Source organism: Ambystoma mexicanum, chromosome 2p, assembly GCF_040938575.1.
Source record: "Ambystoma mexicanum isolate Mex_15411 chromosome 2p, UKY_AmexF1_1, whole genome shotgun sequence".
Classification (NCBI taxonomy): Eukaryota; Metazoa; Chordata; class Amphibia; order Caudata; family Ambystomatidae; genus Ambystoma; species Ambystoma mexicanum.
The window spans coordinates 25,967,613-25,994,478 of NC_090923.1; the positions used below are offsets into that span (position 1 = coordinate 25,967,613).

General features: G+C 44.8%; 1 protein-coding gene across 1 annotated transcript in view; it reads right to left on the reverse strand.

Annotated features, from left to right (window-relative positions):
- The window catches only part of STAB1 (stabilin 1), a 1,160,316-nt gene that overhangs the window by 146,096 nt on the left and 987,354 nt on the right, over window positions 1–26,866 (reverse strand). The window contains exon 61 of the mRNA XM_069643183.1: window positions 21,092–21,225. Coding sequence (XP_069499284.1) covers window positions 21,092–21,225 — 134 coding nt within the window. The remainder of the gene's footprint in view (window positions 1–21,091; window positions 21,226–26,866) is intronic.

Sequence of the window (26,866 nt, forward strand, 5' to 3'; positions counted from 1 at the left end):
GTAGTATATTCCGAATTCTTTCCTCTGAAGGAAATGTCAACCCCTCTTGAGTATCTAGGATTGCTCCTAGGAACTGTTTGGAGGTGCTTGGCACCAGGCTTGACTTTTTCTCGTTGATTGAGAAGCCTAATTCGTGGAGGAGGTCGATAGTCCTTTGAATGTTTGTCCTGCAAATTGCTGGGGTTTGCCCCGTTATGAGCCAGTCGTCCAGATAAGGGTACACCGGGATTGCCTCCCCGCGTAGGTGTGCAGCCGCCACCGCCAGTACCTTGGTGAATACCCTTGGTGCCGAAGCTATCCCGAAGGGCAGTTTCTTGAAGTGGTAGTGCGGACTGTCCACCTTGAAGCGCAAGTACCTTCTGTGCGCTGGGAACATGGAAATATGTAAATAGGCATCTTTCACATCCAAGATTGCCATGTAATCCCCCTTTTTTAGGAGGGGGATTACCTCTTGTAGTGTAGTTATACAAAACTTTTGGGGCTTGACATACTTGTTGGCAGGCCGTAAGTCCAATACTGGGCGCATTGTCAAATCTTTTTCTGGCACAAGGAAGTAAGTTGAATAAATACCCTTGTTTACCTGGTGTCCCGGGACGTGTTCTATCGCGTCCTTTGCTAGCAGAATGGCGATCTCCTCGAGGAGAATCTTCTGATGTTCTGAAGAGTGTACTCTTTGTCGTGGAGGATGGTTCCGGGGACGCTGCAGTAGTTCTATACAGTACCCCTCGGATACTGTTGACAGCACCCATCTGTCTGATGTGATCCCTTCCCAAGCCTGGGTGAAGTTGGAAATGCGTCCCCCTACTGGGGTTGGTTGAGAAGGGACCCTGAACAAAGCGTGCCTGCTTTGGTGGAGGCGTGCCGCCTCCTTTACTGGGGCTGCCTCTGCCTTTACCATGTCCTCTCCTATTACCCCTGCCGTAACCCTGGGTAGACTGTTGGCTGTTGTTGTTCCACTGTGTACCCTGCCCCTGGGAATAGTTAGACCCTCTCTGGGAATTTTGGCCACGTGAGTGACGAAAATTACTATTCCCTCTCTGGTTAGGGGGTTTATTGGTTAACTGGCCAAGGGACTTGAGTGTCTCGTATTCGTCCTTGGCATTCTTCAGCGCGTCCTCGACCGCCTTACCAAACAACAGATCGGCTTCCACCGGTTTGTCCAACAATGATGCCTGGGTTTCTGCCTTAAAACCAGACTGCCGTAACCATGCATGTCTCTTGATAACAGTACCTTCTGCTATGAATCTGCCTGCGTTGTCCGCGGCGTCAAAAGTTGCTTTTAAAATGCAACCAGACACGGCTCTACCCTCTGCGGAAATTCGTGCTAACTGGCCCTTTAAGGGTTCTGGTGCAGAGGCTATGAGTGCCGCGACTTCTTCCCACTGATGGCAGCTGTAGCTGGCCAACAGGGTGGTGGAGTTTGCAATCCTTGCCTGATAGGCGGACGTTGAGGCTACTTTCCTGCCGAAAACCGTATAGTATTTTGCTCTCCTTGTCTGGAGGAGCTTCGGACGATGACAAGGGTGTTCCAGCCCTCTTACGAGTGTTAGTGACAACTAGGGAGTCTGGCTTCAGATGTCCTCTTATATAGAGAGGGTCAGACTGGGCTACCCTGAAAAGTTTTTCAACTCTGGGATTGACTGCTCTGGTGAGGTTCGGGTTCACCAGGGACGGGTCTATTCTTCGCTGAATAGACGTAAGGATAGGGATTTTCTGGGCAACAGGCCTCCTTTCTCCAACTAACTCCTCGGCGAAGTCCCTCTCTTCCTGTACACCGTGGGTGTCAATATAGAAATGTTCTGCTGCGCGTGCGAGAACCTCGTTCAAGAGGGGTTGGTTATCGACAGGGGAGTCGGTAACCAGGGCTTCCTTCTCTACCGGGGAATCTACTCTGTAGGTTTCAGAGTCTTTCTCTTCCTCTTCTTGGTCCTCATCATCCCCATAGTATCCCGTCCCGGTTTGCTCTTCTACCATGCCAAAATCTTGGTCCTCACCAAAGGAAGTCTCTCCTTGAGTATGGCCGTGAGTATGGTTGTACCTCGAAGGGGTCTGTAGAGCTCGTCGGTGTCTCAAACCGGGGCTTCTTACTCGGGGGGATAGGATCATTAGAGCCTGAGGGTGTCGCCCCTTGTGGATCATATGAAAGGAAATGGTCTGGATTTTTATCGTAAAAGTCAGCCAAAGAAGACATCCTTGACATGACCCTATCTTTGTCTTCACTCGACCATTTTTTGGAACTGGGAATGACTCTCTCAGAAAGTTTAGGAGATTTATCCTGAGTAGATTTGCTGGTTTTTGAAATATCAGCAGACCTGGTCTTGTCTGTCTGTTTAGGAGGAGTGGAGTGTTTCACAGGTGTGGAAGAGTGCAGAGGCTGCTTCTTCTGCTGTTTTCCCCCCTCCCCGTGAGTGGAAAAGTGTTTTCCCTGTCCCTTTGTGGCTCCGGAGGTTTTCAACACCTGGCGTCGAGGATCGGGGGTAGAGTCCCTGTCCTTCGAACGTGGGACCGCGCTTGTTAGACAGAAACCTGTGCAGTTCCCTCTGGGACCACTGCAAAAGATTTAAGACTACAGGTGTTTGTCAGTAAACTCACTTGGTAGCAGTCTGTACCACCCAGGTTTACCTGGTAGCTGTGGCTGAGCAGTCAGACTTCCCTCAAGAAGAGTTAGGCAGTATACAGAGCATACATAATAGGTACAGAGGCACAATAGTACAAGCAAACACTGACCAGAGCTTGGTGTAAAAGTATATAATTATTTATTTAAAAGACACACTCATAAATTACACTAGCACAGAAAAGGTAAGTAAGTCAAAACACAGTCACTATTACTCATATGTACATCCCTAGTTATTTGTTGGACAAGTCTAAGTTAACACTACTTATTTCCAAACAGAGGTGAGCGCTTAACGTTAGATGGCACTCCAACAAGTTAGTTAAAAGGGAGGGAAAAGGCAAAAGAAGTGAAAACAGCAAGGCAAAACACTTTTCAGAGTTCACAGTGAGTGTAGAAAGGCAGTCTATTGAGGAGCAAGGAAGTTCGGTTGCCAGGCCCACTCTAGGGAAAGCCAGGAAAAAAGATGCCCAAGATCACACAATGTCACAAGTCTTTACAGGTGAGTAGAAAAGGTTTTTCCCAGTTAAGAAAAGTTTAGTTAGGGTGTCCCAGGCTTACCCAGGGTCGAGAGCCGAGGGCTAAATCTACCCCGTACAATCGGTGGCAAGGAAAGCCGGGCGGAACACAGTACCTTTAAAATGGAAAGGATCCTCCAGCAGGGGCAGTTGTTCCTGGTAGTGGGTGCAAGTCGCGGCGTCGTCCAGAGGAGGAGAAGATCTCGTCGTAGAGGAAAGCTGAAGGTCGTTTCACTACCAGGGAAGAAACCAGCCGTGGGGTTTTTTCCGGTTAAAAGGATGTTACCCCTCTTTCGCGGTTGAGGTAAAAAGTGGTATCCCGGTTGCCGGGGTGCTTGGCACAGGCAAGGCGGCCACGAGATGCTTCAGGGCGGCGAAAAGAAGGCAGAAACTGGTTGTCCCCACCAGTCAAGGGAAGAAGACTCTCCGGCGGGAGATCTCCTCTGTCGTCGGGAAAAAGTGGTGAGACGGTTCCGCAGGGCTCCACCGGTGGTGTCATCTTGGCAGGTCGGCTCGGCTTCTCCCTCTTCGGCTTCTTAGGTCCTGTGGCGACTTCTGAAGAACCAGTCCCAAAAACCCTGCTTTTATGCAGCAAACCCCCATTCATACAGCCTAGCTGTCACTCAAACATGCTAAGTGGTGAGCGGGGTGGCTCACCACTTGGGCCAATCACACCAGAGTGCGACATGAGTTGGCAAGGCAACTCAGTCCAGGGTGCCTAAACCCCCTCCCACACCCCCTGTGGTACCCAGACAGAATGGCACCACTTTGGAGGGCTTCTGTGCAGAAGCCCGCCAAAAGTGGAACACAGGCTTGACTCGGGTTCAGGGTTAGAGTTCTGGCAAAAAATCCCAACCGGTGAATTTATATTAAATAAATAAACCGGCGGTATCTTTAACATTGCACCAAAAAGGGGTGCATTAAAATCAATGGGAAATCCCATTGGGAAATATTCTGGTGGAATATTTCCGTGGTATCCACTGCCACCAGCCAGAAACTCGGCGAGGGGGGACGGGATAGTACCCCCCGACAACAAACCCAGGGGCAATCTAATTGCCCCTACCAGTACTTCCACAGTATGATGGTTTGTACTGGTTAAGTTCCTAAGTTAAGACTAGTAAAGTCAATGGTGACTTTACAGTCCCAGGGAGACAGTAGTCAGTCCCAGGGTGTGGAGTCTATGTTTGGGGGTCTCTATGACACCCCTGTGTTACTGCACGGAGGGTGCTGTGTAACACACATTCAAAAACCAATGATAGCCTATGGGAAAAAATACCCCATAGCCCATAAGCACATAGCAAGTCACAGAAACACTCTCAAGTCATGCCCAAGAGTGAGGGTAAAAGAGTCTCACTCTTGGCAGGATAAAAAAATAAACCCCAAAAATCCAGCAAAGCTGCTGGGGGACTCACTAGGTTAGGAAATTCAGCCTAAACAGAGAATTCTCCCTAACAGCGCTGATCTTGTCTGCGGGCTCTGACTCCTGGAGCGCGGCCTGGGGGTGGAAGTCGTCTTCGTCCTCCGACGATTGAACTTCTGTTAGCCTAGGGAGCGAGGCACTCTTGGCAAGAGTGGATGATTGCCTGGAGTCATGCGGCGATCTCGATCGAGAACGCCCAGAGGACACCGATTCGGACCGTTCTGTTTGTGCCTCTTTCCGAGAACTCGACGTCGTCAAGTCTCGGTTGGACTTTGTGTGTTTAGTGTGAGTGGTGTGTGAAGCGCCTGTGTCGCCGGGGGTCTTCCCCATAGCCGCCCTGTCGGACGACCTTCCGAGGTCGGGGACCTGCGCTCGGCTGTCTTTCGACGCCGTAATGCCCTCGCCGTCCGAAAGCACGGCGTCGCTGCTATCGCTGAAGGCGCCCTCCGCTGCCATGGCCGCCTGCCTGGCGTGGTGGGCCCAACGCTTCGTCGAACGGTCCTTAAGTGTCTTAGGTTTAAACCTACTACACGCTCTGCAGTTCGCTTCGGGGTGGTCCCTCGGCAAGCAGAGATTGCACGTGGCGTCGTGTAGCAGCCGACGGTCGATTTCTTCTCGAGCCGCCGTCGAGTGTCGAAGTACGACGTTGGGATGGGGAAAGGATGTAAATTTGTAAATTAGTTATGGTAAGCTAAGCAACCATAACTCGCGCCACCACCGTGCACTGCTAAGACTAACACCCAGGACATCAAAGATGACATCACAAAGGTCATTGGTGACATCACATATCTGGCTCCCTCCTTTCTCTTTTACTGACATATCTAGGCCAGTAACAGTCAGGAACTAAAAATTAAAAAAGTACTATATTTCACTTGGGGTTTACTCACAGCATATGAAACACATACATAGAGGAAACAGACTTGGAAGACAAAAAATGCTTTCTATGTATGAGGATGATCAGTAAGGGTATCAACAGTTTTTTTTGTAGTTCTGCTGTGTTTTTATTACTGTTCTTTCCCTGGATATGCTTTTATTTGTATACATTGTACTCACACTATTTTCCTCAGGGTCCAGTCACATTATGTGATAGTTATACATAGTGAAGTAGTAGCTTTGAAGCAGAGCAATCATTTCTGTGCATGAAGATAATCAGTTAGGTTATGAAGATTGTCTGGTAATACTGCAGTTTTTTTTGTTTACTTCCTTTCCCTGTATATGCTCATATTTTTATGTGTTGTTGTCTGTTAGTGTTTTGTTTGCAATAATGCAATTACGTATTAAGTGGGTTTTATTAGGTACTTATTAAATGTTTACAGTATGCAGAACTCTAATAAGAAAGCATTTATAATTTTAGTATTTAACATAGCAAGATTATTTATATTGCACCTCCATCATGTCTACTGCACACTATACCTATGTTTCTACATATGTACCTTAGTATACTGAAAAAAACCTTCATAATAGAATGCTATTTGAATTAATGCAATGCTTAATGCACTACATACCTCATGATATGTCTTCCAATTATCCTTGACACTTTTTTATTACCATTAAAATAAGAATCCCTTGTACAGACTTTTCATGAAAAGTAAATGTATATGTGAACATGTGATGTCATCAGTGATGTCATCAATGACATTTGTGATGTTATCTTTGATGTCCTGGGTGTTAGTCTTAGTAGTGCACAGTGGTGTGTGAGTTATGGTTGCTTATCTTACTATAACTGGCGAATTTCAGGGGGTTTTCGGTTTTACTTGGAACCATAACGCACTTTAACAGTTTTTTTCACTGAATCTCATAGGTTTTTAGTAGCACAATTTAACCATAACGTCCCTTTAACAACGTTTCTTTTACTGAATTTCATAGGTTTTTATTAGTGCAACTTAACCATAACGTTCCTGTAACAAAGTTTTTTCACTGAATCTACATATATAGATAATGTAAAGTTTATAAATGTTTACTAGGATGCCCTTAGTTTATATACATTTAACATAGAACATACTGAACCCCCCACCTGCACTAGTGCGTCTGATATCTGCGGGACCATGCACCTGTTCGCGGACGGATTCAGACAACATCAACAATATCCAAAAACTCAGGGGGTATCTTACATTGTTATATCATCCAAAAAAAACACTAAGTATGTTCAAAAAGCAGCACTTAAATCAATTACATTCAATAATAAATAAGAAGTGAAACTGTGTATGTAAGACACTAACCATCCAATTACATAACATATGCAACATAGTGGAATATACCAAAACACAATAAATATGCCTCCAACAGAATTACCTCACAGAAATTGCACAGCAAAAATCAACAGGACACCTACTCAGCAGTAACAGCAAAACTTAGCAAGAAACTAGTGAGTACACTACATTTATTGTATATATTTATAAACTTTCTGTATTAGGTACACTAAAATTAATATTATTTTATTTTACACAGAAATGTCCAGGACTTTGGAATGGCTGGACGAAAACTTTACTCGGGATGAAATGAGTGAAGACAGTGATACTAATGGTAGACACTACAATTCTCTATATAAGCCAATTAATAACCATTACTTTATGTGTAAGTAACACATTTTTGTTTTTTCTAACAGACCTTACAGACATTAAAAATAATATACCAAGGGAGATATTAGAAAATCCTCTGCAGCGAATGGAGCTAAAAATGGATATGTTAATGAAAAATGTTATTCTTATAAAAAAACTTTGTGGAGGACCATATAAATGACAAAATTAAGTATCACTGTCCCACATGTACCTGTTCCCCCTCTCTATGTCCCAGGCAACTATCCCCAAAACCTTCCCAGCAAGAAAAACGTTATGATGAGACTTCAATCCCTGCCTCCCCTACCATCCTTCATGTCCAAACCCCTAATTCCCCTGTATGTATTTGTTTCAGTTTCTGCTTCCCCCTTACATCATTTTTATACTTTTATACAATAATAAAATATTAAGTGTGTTGTTAGTATATTCCTCTGTGTCTTATTTTTTTTAAAAAGGCAGTTAGGGTGCCTGCGGCAGCACGGATGCCCTCAATTAGCCAAAATGGGAGTGTCCTAAGGACACTATACCTGTTCGTATTGTTGGCAATCAAAATGGAGGTGTCCTTAGGACACACAAGATGTCCGCCTATCCGTAATTAACCAAAATGGGGGTGTCCTAAGGACACTATATCTGTTTGAATTGGCCGTAGTCAAAATGGGGGTGTCTGCAGAACACTAAAGACATCTGCATATTCGTAGCTATGCAAAATAAAGTGTCCTAAGAACATTTCCCCTTTTCGGATTGTCCGTAACCAGAATGAATATGTCCGTAGAACACATAGCCCGTCCGCCTGTCCGCAAAGTTCTGATGCACATTTGTTTTGTTCAGGGACCTGAACACTGTCCGTAGCACATCCTTGCCCCTACGGACATCGTGCTTGTCCACAACGGTCTGCTGATGTGAGTCGCACTTTTAATTAGTTTGTGGACTGGAACACTGTCCGTAGAACACCCGCATGCATGTGTAGATCCGACCCTACGCATTTGATGTCCTACCGACAGCCGCCCATTCGCCAACGTGTCCTCAACATCATCATGTGACCGTACCCGCGCTAAGCCGGGTACGGGCCCCCGGACACCTAAAAAGAGTTTGTTTCAGCAATCCAAGGTATTTTCCTGGGAAAGTTCACCCTTGCACATGTCCCGCACTATGTTCCTGGTAATCTGCATACTTTTGGGATATTTTTGAGCCCTTTCTTGGTGTTCGAAATGTGCGGCGACAGCGCGGATGTCCACGGACCTCTAAATTCTTTGCGGTGCTGCCCTGTCACAACCATTGCACTTTTCGCTGGGAGGAAGTGGTGGCTCTGAAAAGAGCCTTTTTGTGCTGTAATTCCAAAAAAGGTCTCAATGCATTTTGTATATTTTGCAGAAAAATCTGATTGCCGGCATAAGTAAGATGTACTCCATCTCTGCGAAAAATGTGTGTACTACGAAACATAATGTTTTCATTGTGAAAAGAGGACATACCAACATCTCTCAAAAAGGCACGTACAGCCTTGTTAACATTGCACCTTGCTTTCTCTATTTGTGGACCAAATGAAGAAGAACGCAGCCACATTTGTCTCTGCGCAATACGGGAAAAAATTACTCTAGAGTTTGATACATGTCCATGACTTTCCCAAGTCCTTCTTTCATTGCAAATTGCAAAGAGATTCCATACACATGTCCTAAACTGTTTCCTCCACAATGAATAATAATAATGTCTGAATGACGCTGTGTCACCAAAGTAGCACAAAGAGGTACCAAATCCAGCCACTTCATTCCACACATTCCATGCCAGTGCACTTCCACATGAGGGAATCTAAGATGTACAGCCACTCTGCCGCGATCTGCATGCACCTCCAACCAATTTATCCACGAATTTCCCAAAATCCAGACAATCTGCTTTCTGAAACACACAGCCATAGCTATCTCCTCTCCTTTCAGGAAAAAGACTTTCTAACAAACTCTCTGCTCACACATCACATCCAGTAAACCCTATTGACCAATCCCGTGCTGTGCTACGTCTCATTTGCATCCCTCTCAACCTCAAAAATCCTGCATGTACTACACGCTGTCGGCGGACAACAGCGATGTCTGCAGACAAATCATAAAATCTGAGCGTGGGGTATTAAAATTTAAATAGTGTGCCCCATTTCCCTTTGAGGTTGGCTCTGAAAAGAACCTTTTTTTTTTGGTTTCTTTTGCAGATGCTTCAGAAACACCTTTTATTTTGTATTTGGTTTTTTTCTCCTTATTTTCCTCCAAAAACCTTCACACTAGCTTCTCCAAAGCAACCCCTATGTTCCAAAACAGCATGGCATTTCCCATAAAAGATAAAGACATGCCATCTTCTTTAAAGTAATCAACATTAGGCTAGCTCAGCGGCAACATGCGCGCCTCGGAAGCAAGACGACACAAAGCAACGCAGGTTCGATCCCCGGGTCCGCGCTTCGAAACCTCTGGGTGTTTAAGCGCGTTATGAATACGCAACTAAGACAAAAAAAACAATTACGCATTTAAAAAACAAACAATTCCTGTAACAAGCGCTTCGATGCCCGTGGGCTGTGTGTGCGCTTTAAAAATGCAAAATAATTAAATAAAATAAATAAACTACCAGAGTCAATGTTGTCATTGTTGTAAAAGAAGATGCCAGTTCGAAGCATAAAAGCAAACATGCCTCGGTTGATTAAACACCTACCAATATTTTGCTGAGGACAAAAAACAAAACTATTGTCCCATATTGTCCTAGGTACCAAACCAGAAAAAAATACCTTGGCATTTGGAAGTAGTTTCATTACTGCCTGAACCAAGTTTTCTAGATCTTTTAACAAAGTAGGTGCACTGACATAGCCCAAATGCAAAACACCACAGTGCAGGACAACCACATGTGGACTGTTAACCTTCGCCATATATTGGCAAACTTCTACCATTGCCTGCAAATTGAAACCATGCACAGTGCTCCACACCACCTCCACTCCTTTTACATCAAAATATTTCCCACATTTTGCATACTGCTCCAAACCATTCACAAACATATCTCCAAGCACCATCACCCTGACTTTCTCCACCTCTGCCATCTTCACTACACACAGCCTCTCTCAATACGAAGCAGAACCTCAACACCTAATTGGCTAATCCTGAAAATACACTCCCATTTCATGCTCGGAAAGCCCCCGATGTGCATGTCCTGTCTGCGAACAGCTGCGCTGTCCGAGGAGCGCGTAAGTAACACTGTGGCAGCCCTTCTACCCTTTCCACTTCATTCTCTGCACCATCCCCTCATTGGCTACTGTTAAGCAGTCACACAACCATCCACCAATCACATGCAAGACCTCTACATCTAACTCCATCATCACAATTCAGCACTTTAGATGTACTGTTGATCACTCCGAGTACAATTGCGCTGTAACTGCAAAGCACCTACAGCAACTACTAGTAAACTCTACAACATTTCTACTTGCAGATTCATGCACATCCACATGCATGAACACAGAGTACAGGTATGAATATTTTTTGCACAGTACATCATACATGCCAACATTCTGACCCACCTGGAAGGGACATTTCCTCCGAAAAATTGGGAGACAACACTTGTGTCATAAGAATGCATTGGGCAAAGATGTATTTTCGCCGAAATCGGGAGGATTGGCATGTATGGTACATGTGAATCTCTTCTATAAATGCATATAAACAGAGTAACTGCCACTTACCCTGTGCAACCTGTAAAACAAGCTTACTGTCATTTCTCCCATCTGCTATGATCAAGTGTCACTTGCAAAGTTGTCTGCTCTCCAAATTTGTATTTACCCATATTATTAACAGCAATGTGCAAACTGTTATTTTCTTCATTCATTCTATCATTTCTGTAACCACTGCCACGTATTTAACCACATTACAACCATGATAGCATTTAATGCATTATAGTGCATAAGATATACATACAATGTCCTTTCTATACATTCTGCATATTTCACATACATTCTATCATTTCAACTCCCTTTCCAAATTACTATATTAGTAATCAGATGGGAGAAATAACAGTATAATTATGGAAAAAGGCTTTCTAGTGTGTTATAAAATTACACGCAGCCAGGATGAGTACATGCATCTTTATTTATGCACACGGATAGCCAATATCATTTCAAAGGCTCCCCGCTGAGACAACACCACTGCCTCTACAACTGTTCTTCCAATCTAGACAGCTCTCTTATTCCAGCTGTTTGCCCATTCCATCCTAGTTTTCACAACAGCATTCAACTATGCACAGGTGCAGTCATATCTATCACATCATCTACAACTACGTACAGTGTTGTAAAGCAAGACATACAACATCTCCCCCCTTCCCTTCAGTCTGTAACACAAGCACCAGGTCCTTCCTTGCAACCCCTACTTTATTTCAGACTCTCCCATCTCGAAGCACCACAGAAATCAGTACTCACATTTTTGAAAACATATCCCCTAAGCAGCCCACATAACACAATCAAAATGTTTGGTATCATTGTACAGTTATGCTGCGGTGGTTGTAGCCAGGGCCTAGAGTCTTGGGTGCAAAGCCTACAGCCTACGGCCTTCTGCCATGCACCCAAGACTCTAGGCCCTGGCCACAACCAGCGCAGCATAACGCACCCATAGAAACAAACACCTACCAAATGACCACAACCCAAAAACATAATACATCCACCTCAAAACTATCCACTTCAATTAACATTCTAAAAATAAATTACAACCAACATACAAACTCTTCAATACATACCCTCTTCACCCAATACTCTTCTAACGACCCAAAACCAACATCATGCTAAAGTAAAATAGCCAGTAGTGCGCCCAGTGTTAGTATGTCCGAGTGTTAGTATGTCCGCGGACAACCACGGTGACCACGGACATCATGAACACATCACGGCCTTCTCCCATCTAAACAAATACAGCATTTGACCCATCTCTTAGTCCCCCACCCTCTCCAAGCACTCATACACACCAACACACTCCCCAGAATTGGATTTATGCTCACTTCCAGCGCATGTCCGCGCATCCAATATGGCGGGCGCATCAAAACAATTTGACGCACCTCACACCTCATCCCAGCCAAGCAGACAACACGTTGTGTGTCTGCGGATATGACGCAAGCTGATTATCCAATCGGTGTCCTGTCCGCGGAGCGAACATGGAAGTGTGTCCTGGAGAGGTCATAGGTATCACTCATTTTTTTGCCTTATGTTTTGTTTATTTAAAATAAAACTACGGGGTGGATTTACACCAAATTAACAAAAGCACGCTTTCGGGACCGAGCCGCCGCTCCTGCCACAAATTTGGTGAAAATCCATCCAGCAGTTTGGGCTCCAGGCGCAACAGAAATTTTTCCCATTATGTCTGTGAGGAAAAAATAAATTTTGGGACCCCCCTATAACTTTGCCCCATCTTAACCAAACCTCACCAATCTTTGCAAAGAAAATTCAGAGTGAGCCATATACATTTTTGCAAAGAAGTTATAACCCACCCAAAAAGTGCTCTTCCTATGGGTTTAGCAACTTAACAATAACTACACTGCCACTACCGTGGGCCATGTAATATATTCCAAATGCAGGCCTAGGCACCACGCTTATTCTCAAGTGGGCCTGGGCGTCAGTGCAGTGCACGACACAGAAGTGTCATGAACTGTCTGCAACACCTTGATGAGAAATCCTCCTACCCCTCCATCACATGACTGGTGTGAGAAGTTAGGAATAGAATTCAGACACAAATTAGAGATGGTTTTGGCTAAATACTTTTAATAATAATTTATTAATGTGTTACAGTTTATGAATTAACTTTTCACATAATCACAAATTATATATACATATTCTCATAAAAAATTATTCGCAAATCAAAAATAATACATACACATAAAACCTACTGAGTCTCATCATAATTACTTAGATACAGTCATATATACCATAAGGCGTTATCTTCTATACATACATAGTAAACCTTCTACGTTCCATTTCCATAGTACGCTAAATGTACTCAAGATCAGATACCAAGCACATCAATGATATTCAAATAGAGATACCTAGTAGTATCTCTTGATCACTAACCACACATTGTACATTGCTATAAAGCACTTCAGATTTGTAGAGTTAATATTCCGCCACCAGAAGATTTCCTCCTTTATATGATCTATATTATGAACATACTTATCAGAATATCTTTTATAGGTGTTTATCATCCTCAGGCAGCAAGTCAATACATGTATCCCTTTCTCAACCGATTCTTTGTCCTCACATATCCTACAGTAGCACTCAGAGCTAGTTAATTTATTTATCACTCCAGAATTTTTCAGAACTGGGAGATAGTTAATCCTAACTAGCAGAATAAATCGTCCGAGTCTTATTCCTGGGCATAAGTTTAGATATTGTCGAGGCTTTTTATATGTATATAAAATATATTTCACAAATTGATATTTTTTTAGATGTTCGGGGTGAGCGTAATTTTCTAGCCAATCGCCTAGATCTATTTTTCTTGAGAGAGCAGATTAAACAGAGGGGGAGAACTCTCCCTGTCTACGGCTTCAGTTCAAAGTGGCCAAAACATTTTCAATATTGGCTTAAGTGTGACTTCATCAGCCTCCTTCCACAATTCAAGCCAGAGAGAGACCAATAGTTGGTTACTCGGGGTGCTGCCAATCTTCAGGAGTTCTGCCCTTCTCTTAAGGACCATAGATTTCAGAGATTGCATCCCCAGCTCAAGTCTGATAATAGCCATCGGGATACAGGTAGGGATGGCTAAAACTTTTTTTCCAAAATTTGCCCTCCACTACCTGTTGCCACTTAAGATCTATCTGTTGAAGGGCTTCAATGCCATATATCATCATAGGGGTGGGAACCTGCTGAAACAGTAGTCTTGCCGCCCATATACTAAAACCCCCATGGGCCGTAGTGAAACGAAAGACCAGAGCCGTGATTTGGGCAACTCTAATTTTCCTGGCTTGAATGCATAGAGAATAATTGCTCGTATTTTCGAACTCAATGCCCAGATATCTGTAGTTAGGTGTATATAATATGACTAGTTCTTGCACTTCAGGTTTTATACAAGCAATCTTTTTGTTGGAGAAAACCATAACTTGGGTCTTCTCCAAGTTGAGTACTTTTATTGATAAATAAAAAGTGGTTGGGAAAATGCCTCACTGTCCCTGCACTAGAGGTGTTCCCTACCTAAACTCAAAACTAAGGATCTGTCAGCGCCAGATTGTCCAAAACAAAACCGCCCTGTGTCCAAACTATTAATCTTACCCTCACATTCTAAGCAAACAAATTCTAAAATGAAAAGCATAATGTATTTGGCCTTCAGTGTTTTAAAAATGTTAAAATGGGCAAAGCAATAAGTAACTCCACCAAAATGTCTCTTAAAGATATTGTTCCTTATTCCAGGGGATGTCTCAGTTCCCCTGGATCCTTCTTCATGTATTTCTAACAATGACAGTTATCTTCTTTTCCATATATCAATACAAAAACTCTTAGATCATGTTCTTTGAGTTGTCAGGATACCTGGTGTACTCTCTTGCCAGGGTGTCTTTGCTCTCTTGGATTCACACACTTGTAGTTGCCTGGTATGCTCCCTTGCCAAGGCTTTCTGTATTCACACACTTGTAATTGCCTGGTATACTCTCCTGCCAAGGCTTTCTGTATTCAGACACTTGTAATTTCCTGGTATACTCTCCTGCCAGGGCTTCTTGTAATCACACCCTTGTCTGTACTTCCACACTTGAAAATTCACTATATTAGCCCTTCTGGCTAATTCTTTCTGTCCGTGCGTATTGCCTCGTTACTGTTTTGCTCACATTTGAACTCTTGGTAATCTACCACATTAGGCTTGTTGGCTAGTTCACTTTGTCAGTTTTGTTGCTGACTGGTTACTGTTTCCTATATGTATATTTCGTACAAATGGAAAAACTTCAAAGGTTCCCTTCTTTAAATGATGCACTTCCACTTACACTCTTTCACACTTAACAAAAGCCTTTCTTTCTTTCTGTTTTATTTTGTTCAATTACTTGCATGCAGCATGCTCGCTAATACGCCCCAGTGTTCCCTTCGTCCCTGCATGGACTCACCGGCTCTTCGCGACGTTCTTGGAACTTCTTGCAGTCTCCGGATAACAATCTTCCGGTGATTTCTTCCTCGCACAGCTCGGTGTCCCGTGCTACTGCTTCCAGCAGTTACAGGTGGGCTTCTCTACTCCGCACTAGTCTCCGGTAAGTATCTCTCTGCTTCCTTCTACTGCTGAATGCCCAGGGGCCCTGCACTGTCTTCTCAGTATTCTCTCTGCAAGTAGTTTCCACATGCAGTTTTGCTCTTCTCAGCACTTGAGCCTGTTGTTTCCACCGCCTTCCTCTCCACCCTTCGGTCGCACAGACAGGAGCAAACCACTCCCACCAGCAGTCTACTATAGTTTCTCGCGGTCAAGTTCTAAATGTACCAGGCACAGGTGTGCAGTCCCAACAACTAGAGCATTGCCTGAGCTCAGGGATTCACTTAGTCTGCATTCCTCCACTCCTCTTCTTCGTCACAGTGTAAAGTGGTTTCTGGAAATAATAGTCCCTTTTAGTTAACTTGCATGAAAACATTGGAGGGATGTTACAAACAGATCTTGAGGACAAGTAAATGTTTGAAAGTTGGTCTGCAGATTGAAATGAGAATGATTCAGCACTCTCCTTCGAGGGAGTAGGCAAAGAATAACACTATGCCATTATAGTATTGCAAATAGGGGATTCATTCTGCAAGAGGAAAGCAGGATACCATGTCTCATCCTCTGATACCACCATTCCCTCCCAAAGGTTGTCTCCCCCCATGTAGTGGCTGCTGTCCCCTGGCCACATGGGGGACGGTCACAGCCGGGAAAACTGTGATGACTCAATTGAATTCATCACACTGGTTACAAATCTGGCATGGCGGTATAAGCCTGAACACTGACATGAATGGCAATATTAGGCTGCAAGTTCATCAATTCCGGGGCAGGGAGCTGTGTCACTGGAGCGTCCAGTGCCTCCAAAATGGGACTCTGCGTCAGTCCCAACTGAAGCAACAGAGGAATCTGGATACAAAATCACCTATGAGACACAATCCTTTACAGCACTCACGTCGAAATCGTTAGAGGTTGTCGATGGAAGTACAAGGCCAGTCAGGGGTATAGGGGACGGGAATCGTGTGCTGCACTTAGGAAGCGGATATCCGACTTCACCGTAGGTTTGCCAAGACCCTTGTGAGACAAAGCCCTGACAGACAGTCACCGGACATACATCATCATCAGAAAGGATAGCTCAGGGGTAAAGAGTTTGTCTTGGAAGCAAGACGACGCAGCACAACACAGGTCCAAACCACCTGCTGGTATTAAGCGCGTTATAAAATAACAATTATAATTATAGCTAAATAGCGGCCCAAAATCTCAGTATGACTAGACCGTTTCATATGAGGGAAAGCAGCCTCAGGAGCGAAGGGCTCCAGCAAGTTATTCTGCATCCTGTCAATGAGAGTAATCGGGTGAGTTCCCATCCCCGTAAACATGAGGAGAGCAAACAAAACAAGCTGACAAATTATCAGCCCGAAGCAAAGAATAGAGAGTAAACTGCTGTAAATAACAAGACAGCCCAGCTGTCACCACAGGAAAACAAAGAAATATGACCTGCATATCTGAGAAAAGTCAGGCAACAACAATCATACCAGTACCTTATGCAGTAAACAAAAGCAGAGTGCAAGGTCTAACGCCCACGTCCACTGGACCTAGGCGCGAACTGGCGCAAACCGGCTTTAAGCGCCGGCGCTAATGCTCCTGATTATGGCAAGAAATACTCCAGGGAATCTGGTAAATGTAGTCCCAGGTTCACCCAGGATGGCAGATTGGCAGATAAAATCCCCCAAAGTTCCCTTATAGCAAACAAAGTTCAGCAAACAGGGCACTAATATTAAATTAATCTAGCCATATATGGCCATTCCCTCACCCTGGTCAGACGGAAGAAACTTAAAGATAGTGATCAACGAAAACAAGGCTTAAACAAGCATTGACAATGCCAATAGTTTTGTATAGGCATTTGACAGTTGTTCCCATCCTATGCACACCTTATGCGGCTCATCAGTATGGCATACTGTGACAAATCCTCAGATGTCGTCCCTTCTCCCCATGGGGCCAGGGTGGTGTGTACACTGCCCAATAGTCCCCCTGGGGGTGAAGTACTGTGGGAGGATCATATGGGGAGGGACCCTGCCGATGGGAGGAGGGACGGCCATCGCGGGAGAACAAGGTATGATCCTGATATTCCCCAATCCCCCTCATCCTCCTTCCCTATACGGGGACCACTTACTCCCCAAACCAACATGTGTATCTGCCTACCTGACAGGACTGAGAAGAGGGAGAGTAGTGACTACCCAAGGGAGTCCATACGCCCCATGACTGTGACGAAGAAGAGGCGCTGAGCTGTGCAGATCAGTGCTCCCATTCACACAGAGCACACTAGATAATCTAGTAGACAAAGCGACATAAAAAGGGAAGAAGGACTCACCAATGAGAGACCCTCCCTGGAGGAACCGGGAGTTTTGAATCGCGTGGGAAGAAAGAGGAAGAAGCAGCAGAGGACAGGAAGAGTACCAGTCTGCCGAGACATCTCCGGAAGGTCCAATGTAGTTAGGCTGGACCTGGAGACTAGCAGTGGAGCAGCCTGCCGGGCAACAAGCCCGGAGAGAGAGAGAGACGCCTGGATCACGCAGCCCAACAGCAGGGAGCTGCTGTGGAGACGTTGCAGTCCCTGCGAGGATCAGAAGATGCCGGAGAGGGGAGAAGATGCCCGCAGACAACCAAGAAATACTGCTAAGCACCTGGAAGAGGGTGAGAAGACCGCAATGGTTGCAGGGCCACCAAAAGGCAGAGAAACAATATAATATGGGTCTGGGACCTGCCCTCCATGCAAAGTTGCATCCAGAGTAATCTTTTTCGTGGCGTTACCTGGGAGGATAGTGCGTCAGGGCTGCCAAGTTCCCAAGAAGGGGAAACAGAGGTCTGGGACCCAAATCCAGTAACAACAATACGGAAGAATTGTTGCATACAGAACAAGACCTGGCAGGATAGTGAACCAGGTTTGCCAAAGCCAAGAGGAAACCAAGTATGGGGTTGGGACCTCCATCTAGTAAAGCAAACCTCGAAGAGTTGTTATATGCAAAATAAGACCTCGCAGGGTAGTGAACCAGGTTTTCTAAAGCCAAGAGGAAGCCAAATCTGGGTGGAGGACCCATTCAGACAAGTCTAAATAAGGCCAGGACAAGGGAGGCAACCCACCACAGCCCTAAGAACTGTGTAACCTAAGAGTAACCAGGGGAAGGGGGAAGTTTCCGCTGGCATTGTGACGTTTAAGGGAGACCAGGGAAAGAGGTGTTGAGAAAGTGACAAATCAGGATGCTTGGAGAAGGGAGTCATTCTCCAGGGAACCCAATAGCGGGTACTATCTATGAGCAATAAGGAATGGTGTTTCAAGTCAGCAATATTGTCACTTACGAACTTTGTATTTCATCTAAAGACATTTGTAACCAGGAACCCTGATCAATAGTCCAGAAGAAGGGAGATATTCTTCTGGACCAAGAAGATACATTATTTCCTTAGTTAGATTAAGTAAAAAAGAACGGAAATAGGTGTTTGACATGATGACATACTAGGACATTCTGACACGATCCCGAGTATACTCGTCGAGGCAAGGAAACGGTAAGTGGTGGAGAGCATGGATTCCACTTGGCTTTCAAATAGTGGAACATGAATTTGGTCACCCTATCAGACACAACCTTTCAAGAAATCTAACATGTGTAAAGATATCCAGGAGGGCTTTAGCAACTATCATGCAGCCACAGAACTCAAAGGGATTGGATCAAGATACCTAGTCATACAATCAAATACGAGTAGAATAAATCTATTTCTTTGTGCAATGGGGGGGTCAAGGGGATCAACAATGATGATCCCTATCATCTAGAAAGCAACTTCCACAACAGGGAGAGAAACTCAAAATTAAATAGAGGTCTTATATCCTGCTTCATGCCAGAGTCCAGGCTCTAAGCGCGGGACTGGGTTTAGAACCCTGGCTGCTCTGTGTTGTCTTGCTTCCAAGACAATTGCATTGTCTCTGAAGTATCCTCCTCCCAGTTAAAGGATTAAAGGGGTCTGGGCTTTTTGACCACTTTTATCGAACAATTGGCAAGTATGACAAAGTTCTGGTCCTCGGCTGTGGTTTCCAAAAGAGATTCCAACCCCACAGACCGGAGAGAGCATTCCTGCAATTTGTTTTCTCTGCTGTGTTCAAAATACCCCCAGGAAAATAACAGATTCCCTCTATGAGTCTGAAAGAGATGTACACACAAGGAAAGGGAACACAACACAAGGTAAGTATTTCTGGAGTGGTACCTTCTAATGCCCACCCCTGGAGCATGCATTACCCGCTCTCCTCGAAGTGTCTGAAAGCGTTTGAGACATGTCTTCTCATCATACCTTCGCATCAGAAGACTGAGTAGAATGGGAAGATGAGTGTGAGGTTGCAGATTGACAACGATTGTGAGCCATTAACTCTCTGTTCCCGATATGAAAAGCTTACAACCTAACTCTGAGCCTAAACGTATCTCAAAGTGACCAGCCCTGCTGTTCCTTTCCCTTGCCGAGTGGTATTTGAGCATGATTTCGTACCTGGTATAGTGTGGCTTGCTTCTCAGTATATTGTGGTAAACAAGCAGTGAAGATGCATCCATTCATCTAATGACTGAGGCCTCCAGAGCAGCTAGTGACTCTGGTGGAAGTAGGCTATGAAAAGGACTGTTGCATCTGCGCTACTAAGGAAAGCTTATCCCGTGAAAAGTGTCCTGTTCACAAAGTGATGAAGTAGCTGCAGACACACCTATGGGAGTGGTTAGTGTCTTCATGTCTCCAGTGATGTTCTGCACTAAACAATATGCTTGCCAAAGAATGAGTGTCTTCATTACTGGGGGCTTGGCAACTCCCACGAAGAAACACTTGCCGCAGGGCACCTTAGTGTCACACGCATGCCACTTTGCTCACTTGTGGACCATTCTGCCAGACCCCACTTAGTATTTAATGTGTGCGGAGGAAACACTGCTGCAGGTACGCTACTCCTAAACTAAGGGATTGCTGCCTATGGGGGTGCTGGCCCTCAGCTTTTTCTCAAAAACTGTTCATTGAAAGTTAAGTATGAGAAGAGCTTCTCTGAGGAGAGAAGGGGCCTCAGACTAACATAGCCCACGGTGTGGGACAGGCTGCATGTACTGATGAGCGCTGAAAGGGTATTGAAGCCTCACTTCTTAATTTGACTGAGCACTTGTTGGGAACACTGAAGCCCCCATCTTCTCAAGCAGAAGTTGTCCCCTGAAGCCAGAGACTGTTAGACAAACGCTAGGCCAATGACCAGAGGGCCAGCCTCCTCGCAGTACTACAGATGAGGCACTTAGAGACTGCCTTCCAGTGCTCTAATTTGCCTGTGCATTCTGAAGCCTCATAATTCTGGACTCTTCCGTCCATCTTGGATTGGGATAGCCCTGGTTTACTGAGCAACACTGTTAAGGAACTAAAAAGAATTCATGTAATCATATCCTAGATGAAAACGTTCCTCTGCTTTGCAGCCACTCCTTCTTTATTTTGCACATAGAGTACACGGTATTACCCAAATTGACCTTTTACAATTGACCTTTTGCACCACAATTGACCTAATTATAGTGGTCCTAATTGACCATCTGCACAATTGACCTTTATATTATTGTAGTTATTTTATATATGTATTGGGTTGGTTTTGGATTATAAATAATATAAGGGGATTGGGTGAGGGTTTGCAGGTGGTTTTGGATTGGGTGGGGAGTGCTGAGGGCTTCCCCCCGCATATATGTCCTAATTGACCTTCTAAATTAGGTCAAATCTCCTGAGGTCAATTCTCCCGAGATCATTTGTGAAAAGGTAAATTAGTATACAACCAGAGTACACACGTTTCTGCTATACATTACCTGTTGGGCCGCAGAGACCTGCTGGAAAGTTGCCAGTGAAGCCCCCTCACCAGCACAGCCATCTTCGGCCTCTTCATACGTGAAACTGTACTTCCCTTTTGGAGATTGGAAATGGAAAACTCCTGCCTTTTTTTCTAGAAAAGAAAACCAAAACCAGAACCAAAATGAAGAGAGTGCGAGCAAATTAGCTTGCCACTGTCATTTTACCCCAATACCGTCATCAACTGGCCATCCCTTTGTTGAATTACCCCTCTAAACAATCTGTTTATCGACCAGGTGACTACATATTTTGGTAAATGGTGCAGGCAGCTTTATGTATGTGGTTGTATACTATTGCCATTGTTCTGGCTACTGTTATGCATGAATCAGAAGTGAACTACTGAGTCTAACTTCTACTCCATAATTTCAGATCCTATTACTGATACATTTATGAAATGTTAGTGTTGTGCTGCATGGTTTTACATTTTTTAATACAGTTCACAAACCATTAGAGTCTGTCAGACTATGGGCCTCATTACGAGGAAGAGATAAGGAGGTAACCATGCCGCTTTTTGCGGCATGGCTACCCCCATTCCGGGTACCGGGCCCGGGTTCCCTGAATGGGGAAATACCGGGCCATTCGGACCTTGGAGGGCCCGGTATTTCCCCATTCAGGGAACACGGACCCTGTCCATCACCATTCCCATTTGAGCCCCCATAGGGGCTCAATGGGAATGGGGAGCATGCAAACAACGGGCCTGTTAATGACGGGTACACTCTATCCCTCACAGAAAACATCGAATGGAATGAGCTTTCTGCCGACCTCCAGGGGAGGCACATTTTATCCCTTGCAGGAAGCATCCAATGGAACAAGCTTTCTGCAGACCTCCAGGGGAAGTACATTGTATCCCTTGCAGGAAGCATCGAATGGAACAAGCTTTCTGCAGGCCTCCAAGGGAGGCACATTGTATCCCTTGCAGGAAGCATCCAATGGAACAAGCTTTCTGCAGACCTCCAGGGGAGGCACATTGTATCCCTCACAGAAAACATTGAATGGAACGAGCTTTTTGCAGACCTTCAGGGGAGGCACATTGTATCCCTCACAGAAAACATCGAATGAAACACGATTTTTGCAGACCTTCAGGGGAGGCACACTGTATCCCTCACAGAAAACATCGAATGGAACAAGCTTTTTGCAGACCTTCAGGGGAGGTACACTGTATCCCTCACAGAAAACATTGAATGGAACAAGCTTTTTACAGACCTTCAGGGGAGGTACATTGTATCCCTTGCAGGAAGCATCCAATGGAACAAGCTTTTTTTATGCCCAAGACAATTGCTAAGCCTTGCGCACAAAGGGCATCGTTTTGGTGGAGTGAATCAGCTGTTAAATTGTGGCTGCGACCTCCCTCACCTTCCCTCTGCTAGCATCTGGAGGACTTTGGAGGTGCTGTGGGACACGCGGATGGCAGCTTGGAGGACGCGGAACAGGAGAGATCGCCGCAGCGCTAGTTTGCTCCGCCCCCTGCCCGCCCCCAGTGACGCCTACAGGAAGTGATACAAATTCTGCAGCCAGGCACCCTTGCGGCGCTAAGCCTGGCGCGCAAAGGGCATCGTTTTGGTGGAGTGAATCAGCTGTTAAGATGTGGCTGCGACCCCCCTCACCTGCCCTCTGCTAGCATCTGGAGGACTTTGGAGGTGCTGCGGGACACGCGGCTGGCAGCTTGCAGGACGCAGAACAGGAGAGAGCGCCATAGCGCTAGTTGGCTCCGCCCCCTGCCCGCCCCCAGTGGCGCCTACAGGCAGTGATACAAATTCTGCAGCCAGGCACCCTTGTGGCGCTAAGCCCGGCGCGCAAAGGGCATCGTTTTGGTGGAGTGAATCAGCTGTTAAGCTGTTTGGCTGCTTGCTGTGAGCTTGCGGGGAACTCTACCCAGTTGGCTGGCACAACAAGGAGGCCCCGGTTAAAATGAAGTCAGTTCCTGCCATCATGGATCTACAAGAAACGGGCTTGCGAACCCGTTTGCAGGTAAGGCAAAGATTTATATCCCTCCCAGAGGTAAATGGGAGCCCGGAGCCTATACAGAAAACAGCAACGTTATGACAGAGCCGCTTACCCTTTTGTACAAAAAAACGAAAGAGTTTATCAGTGGGAGCTAGCCAGATGGACACAGAAAAGACAAATCAACTGCCGTTGGCGGGAAAGGTCGGCAATTTGCGGCTGGCCCCTAACTCGCCTGAGCTACCCATGGCTTGTACCATCCCTATGGTTATAGAAATATCAAAACAATCACCCTCAGTACCTATAATACCTGAGTCGGCCGTAGAAGACACTTTCCAGGAAGAAGCGGCGGAACAAACAGGCAGTGAATCAAATGTAATTGTAATAAGAGATGATCCTATCCCAGTGAAAGAGTCTGAAGGTCAACCAAGGAAGCCTAGTTTATTGTCAGCAAACATACTTGGAAAAACTCTAAATAATCAGAGAACAGTCACTGAAGGTGAGGCCATGGAGACAGGATCAGAATCGGGGGCGAGGGAGAATCTGCATAGCCCGGATTCAACCATGGCTAGCCCCAGCGAAGAGCAGCACCCCCCCTAATAAGAATGATGGTGACTTAACCAGAAATTCAAAATCGACCATACCCTCTCAAGATGGGGAATGGGCCGCCCTACACGAACACCCACCTGAGGTGACAACAGATTTGAGACCAAAAGAAATGCTAAAGCTAGCTATACAAGATCCCAGCTGTGTTACAGAAAGTCCCACAACCGAACATCAACCATTAGATGTATCATGGGAACATGGAGGTCAATGGGACGCGATAGATTTGGGGCAAATGGAAGAAGCCCTACAGGAGTCCACCATCCGGAGAAAAAAGACTCAACATACTGCCCTCAGAGAGATAGCCCGAGGACCACTTGATATCTTTCAACCTTATAGGGAAGATTATGCAAGCCATGGTCTCTTGGGAAAAAGAAATCAAGATTGTATCTGAATTGAGGAAGCTCTAACAACTGCAAAGCCTCCTAATGAAATAAATAAAACAGGTCATACCCTTGGATATGACGGAGACTATGCCAGGACCCAATTGGAGAGGACGACTTCTTTAGGAAAAAGTATTACCAAGGAAATCTCAGACCCAATACCTGCGAATCTGAGTAATTCAAGTCTTGCAAATAAAATCATGCAAGACTTAACTATACTGACGGGAAAATAGAGAGAGAGAAAAGAAAGAGTTTTTGCATGCTAAACGAGAAAATGGAAGCTTTGGACAAAGAACAAGCAGCATTGAGATCCTTTCTGCCCGAGGATTCGATTACATCATCGATTAAGTGGCAAGAAAATAAAACAGCAACAAAAGAGACCCAAACACTAATCTCCGAGGAGAGAAACATACTCTTACCAGGCGATACCGTGAAAGATTTAACTCCAAAAGGAGCAGCTGGTAAGGAACAGACAGCAAGGCCTATGACCAGCTCTTTAACCTCGGAAGAAGCCTATATGCGCTCAAGAGAATCAGGAAATGATCAAATCCAACGGGCAATAACTGAAGCCTGTAAACTTGGAAGAGAAAAGGATATGGAGCATATTGAAAAAGTGATCATAGCTTCGTTAAATATTACATTGGCCCCCTTCTTAAAATTATACGAGGCAATTAAAGACTCTGTACAAGAGGTGACTAATAGCAATATCCAAATAAAAGAGACACACGTTCTGATGGAGTCCTCTCTGCAGAGTATGAGTATACTAATAAACAAGGGAGCAGAACTAACCCAACTTTGGCAGAGTCGCCTCAGCGATCTAGCAAGAAGAGATGCAACCGACAAATCCCTGCTGATGGAAGCAGTCTTAGAGGACTGCAAATGGATGAGAAGTGTCCATAAACAGTGGAACGATGGAGAGCTGTCAGAAACAAAACTCAAATAAGGGAAAGGTCCAATGAAATTGAAACAGGGCGCAAATGCCCCCTCCAAACAAAAGGAGTCACAATTGGACGATGTGATTCTGATCCCCTCTGTGAAAAAGGGAGTGGGGAGCGCAAATAACCAGTCGACCTTAACCCAACCGGAACGATCTTCCTTTGCGATCTTTGCAGGGGCCACGCCTAAAGATCATGTCCAGCCAAAGGAAAAAGAGGCAACCAGAAAACCAAACGAAAAGGGAAAAAAATCTAAAAATGAATCCCTCATACGCAAAGTCAATGGATCAAGGGCATTTCTGAGGAATTTAAGAACGCCACCGAGAAGAGAAAATATTCAGTGCGCAAAGAAGCCTAGAAGAGAACTGAGGATGAGTGAGCTAGACTATATTGAGGTGAGCGAGATAAAAGATCCCGAAAATGCGATAACAGAAGAGAAATGGGATGATCAGGAACAGCCAGCAAATCTGAGTGATTAAATTGAAATGATGGATAATAACAGCGAAGAAGAAGATTGGGAAAGTATCAGTCTATCAGAATGGCAAACCATAGACAACTGGGACACCACAGATACAATCTCAAATTCTAAGGACCATAAGAAATTGAAGCCTCAACGAGAGACTGTCCCGAAAAACATCGGGAATCCAGGAAGAAGTTTGGAGCCATTGATAAGAGAACCTGACACAGAAAAGGAACCTGTCGAATTCAGAACCCTGGAACAAAAAAGAAAACAACAGGACAACAAAGGGATGAAAGAACGAAAGAGACAGGATAGCCCCAGTCCAAAACCAAAAAATGATACAAAAGATAATAAGCATATCGAAGCTAAGAAAAGTAAGTTTTGCCTCTACCACTTACAAAGAAATCCATTCTATTTAAAGGGTGCTATATGCAACTAGAAACCGCTGCAAATGGACCCAAAAGGGTGGTACTAAATAGGAGCTACGTGATGGAGCTCTGCAATCAAGTTTCGCAACTTCATACGATATCAACTGAAGGTATAAACATAGTTGAATTCCCGAAGGAACAGGGGATGGACCAAGTCATTCTACATCTGTCTTCCAATAAGACCAAACAGAAATTCCTGGCGGCGAGTGACACCCTAAAAAAAAGGGGATTTCGGTTGGAGGATCTGGACGATGACTTTAGGCAAAAGGAAGAAAAACCAGCGGCGACAGAAAAAAAGCATACAAAAATGAAATCAGTTGCTGAGACACCATTGGAAAAGGTCAAAAAAGGAAAAGAAGGGGGGAAAAATCAAAAAGGAAACCCTGCAACAACAAAAAAAAGCTATGAGGCAATGAAAACCTTGAGGTCCACAGTGGACAATTCGGAAAACCCAAAGAGGATAAAAAGTAAGCCAAATAAAGTAGACAACAACGAAAAGGATTGGTCATGGATGGCAAACGCCTTAATCTCTAAGAAGAAACAATAGAGTAAGGAAAGCCAGCAGAAGCCAGTCCTCTGTGCCTCATGGAACACTAGAGGATTTAAACATCTGCTCTCTAAAGACAGTTCCTTTTTGGCCAAATATGATCTCATTTCAATTCAAGAATCATGGCTATGAGAACCTCCAACGTGTGAGGGCTATGAAGTGTACATAAACCTGGCCAGAAAGGGACCAAAGGGAAGACCATTTGGAGGCCTCATGATACTAAAGAAACTGGACAGTCCACTAAAAGTGTTAGAACACCACACACCGAATCCACACGTGCAAATACTCAAAATAAGACTTGAAGCAGATGACATGAAAACTGTGATACAAATGATTCTGATAAATACCTATTGGAGTGAAAATATGACAGGACTAGTGAGCTACTTAAAATCAATTATGAACGTAATTGATAAATCCAAGTCGGAGGAGAAAGATCAG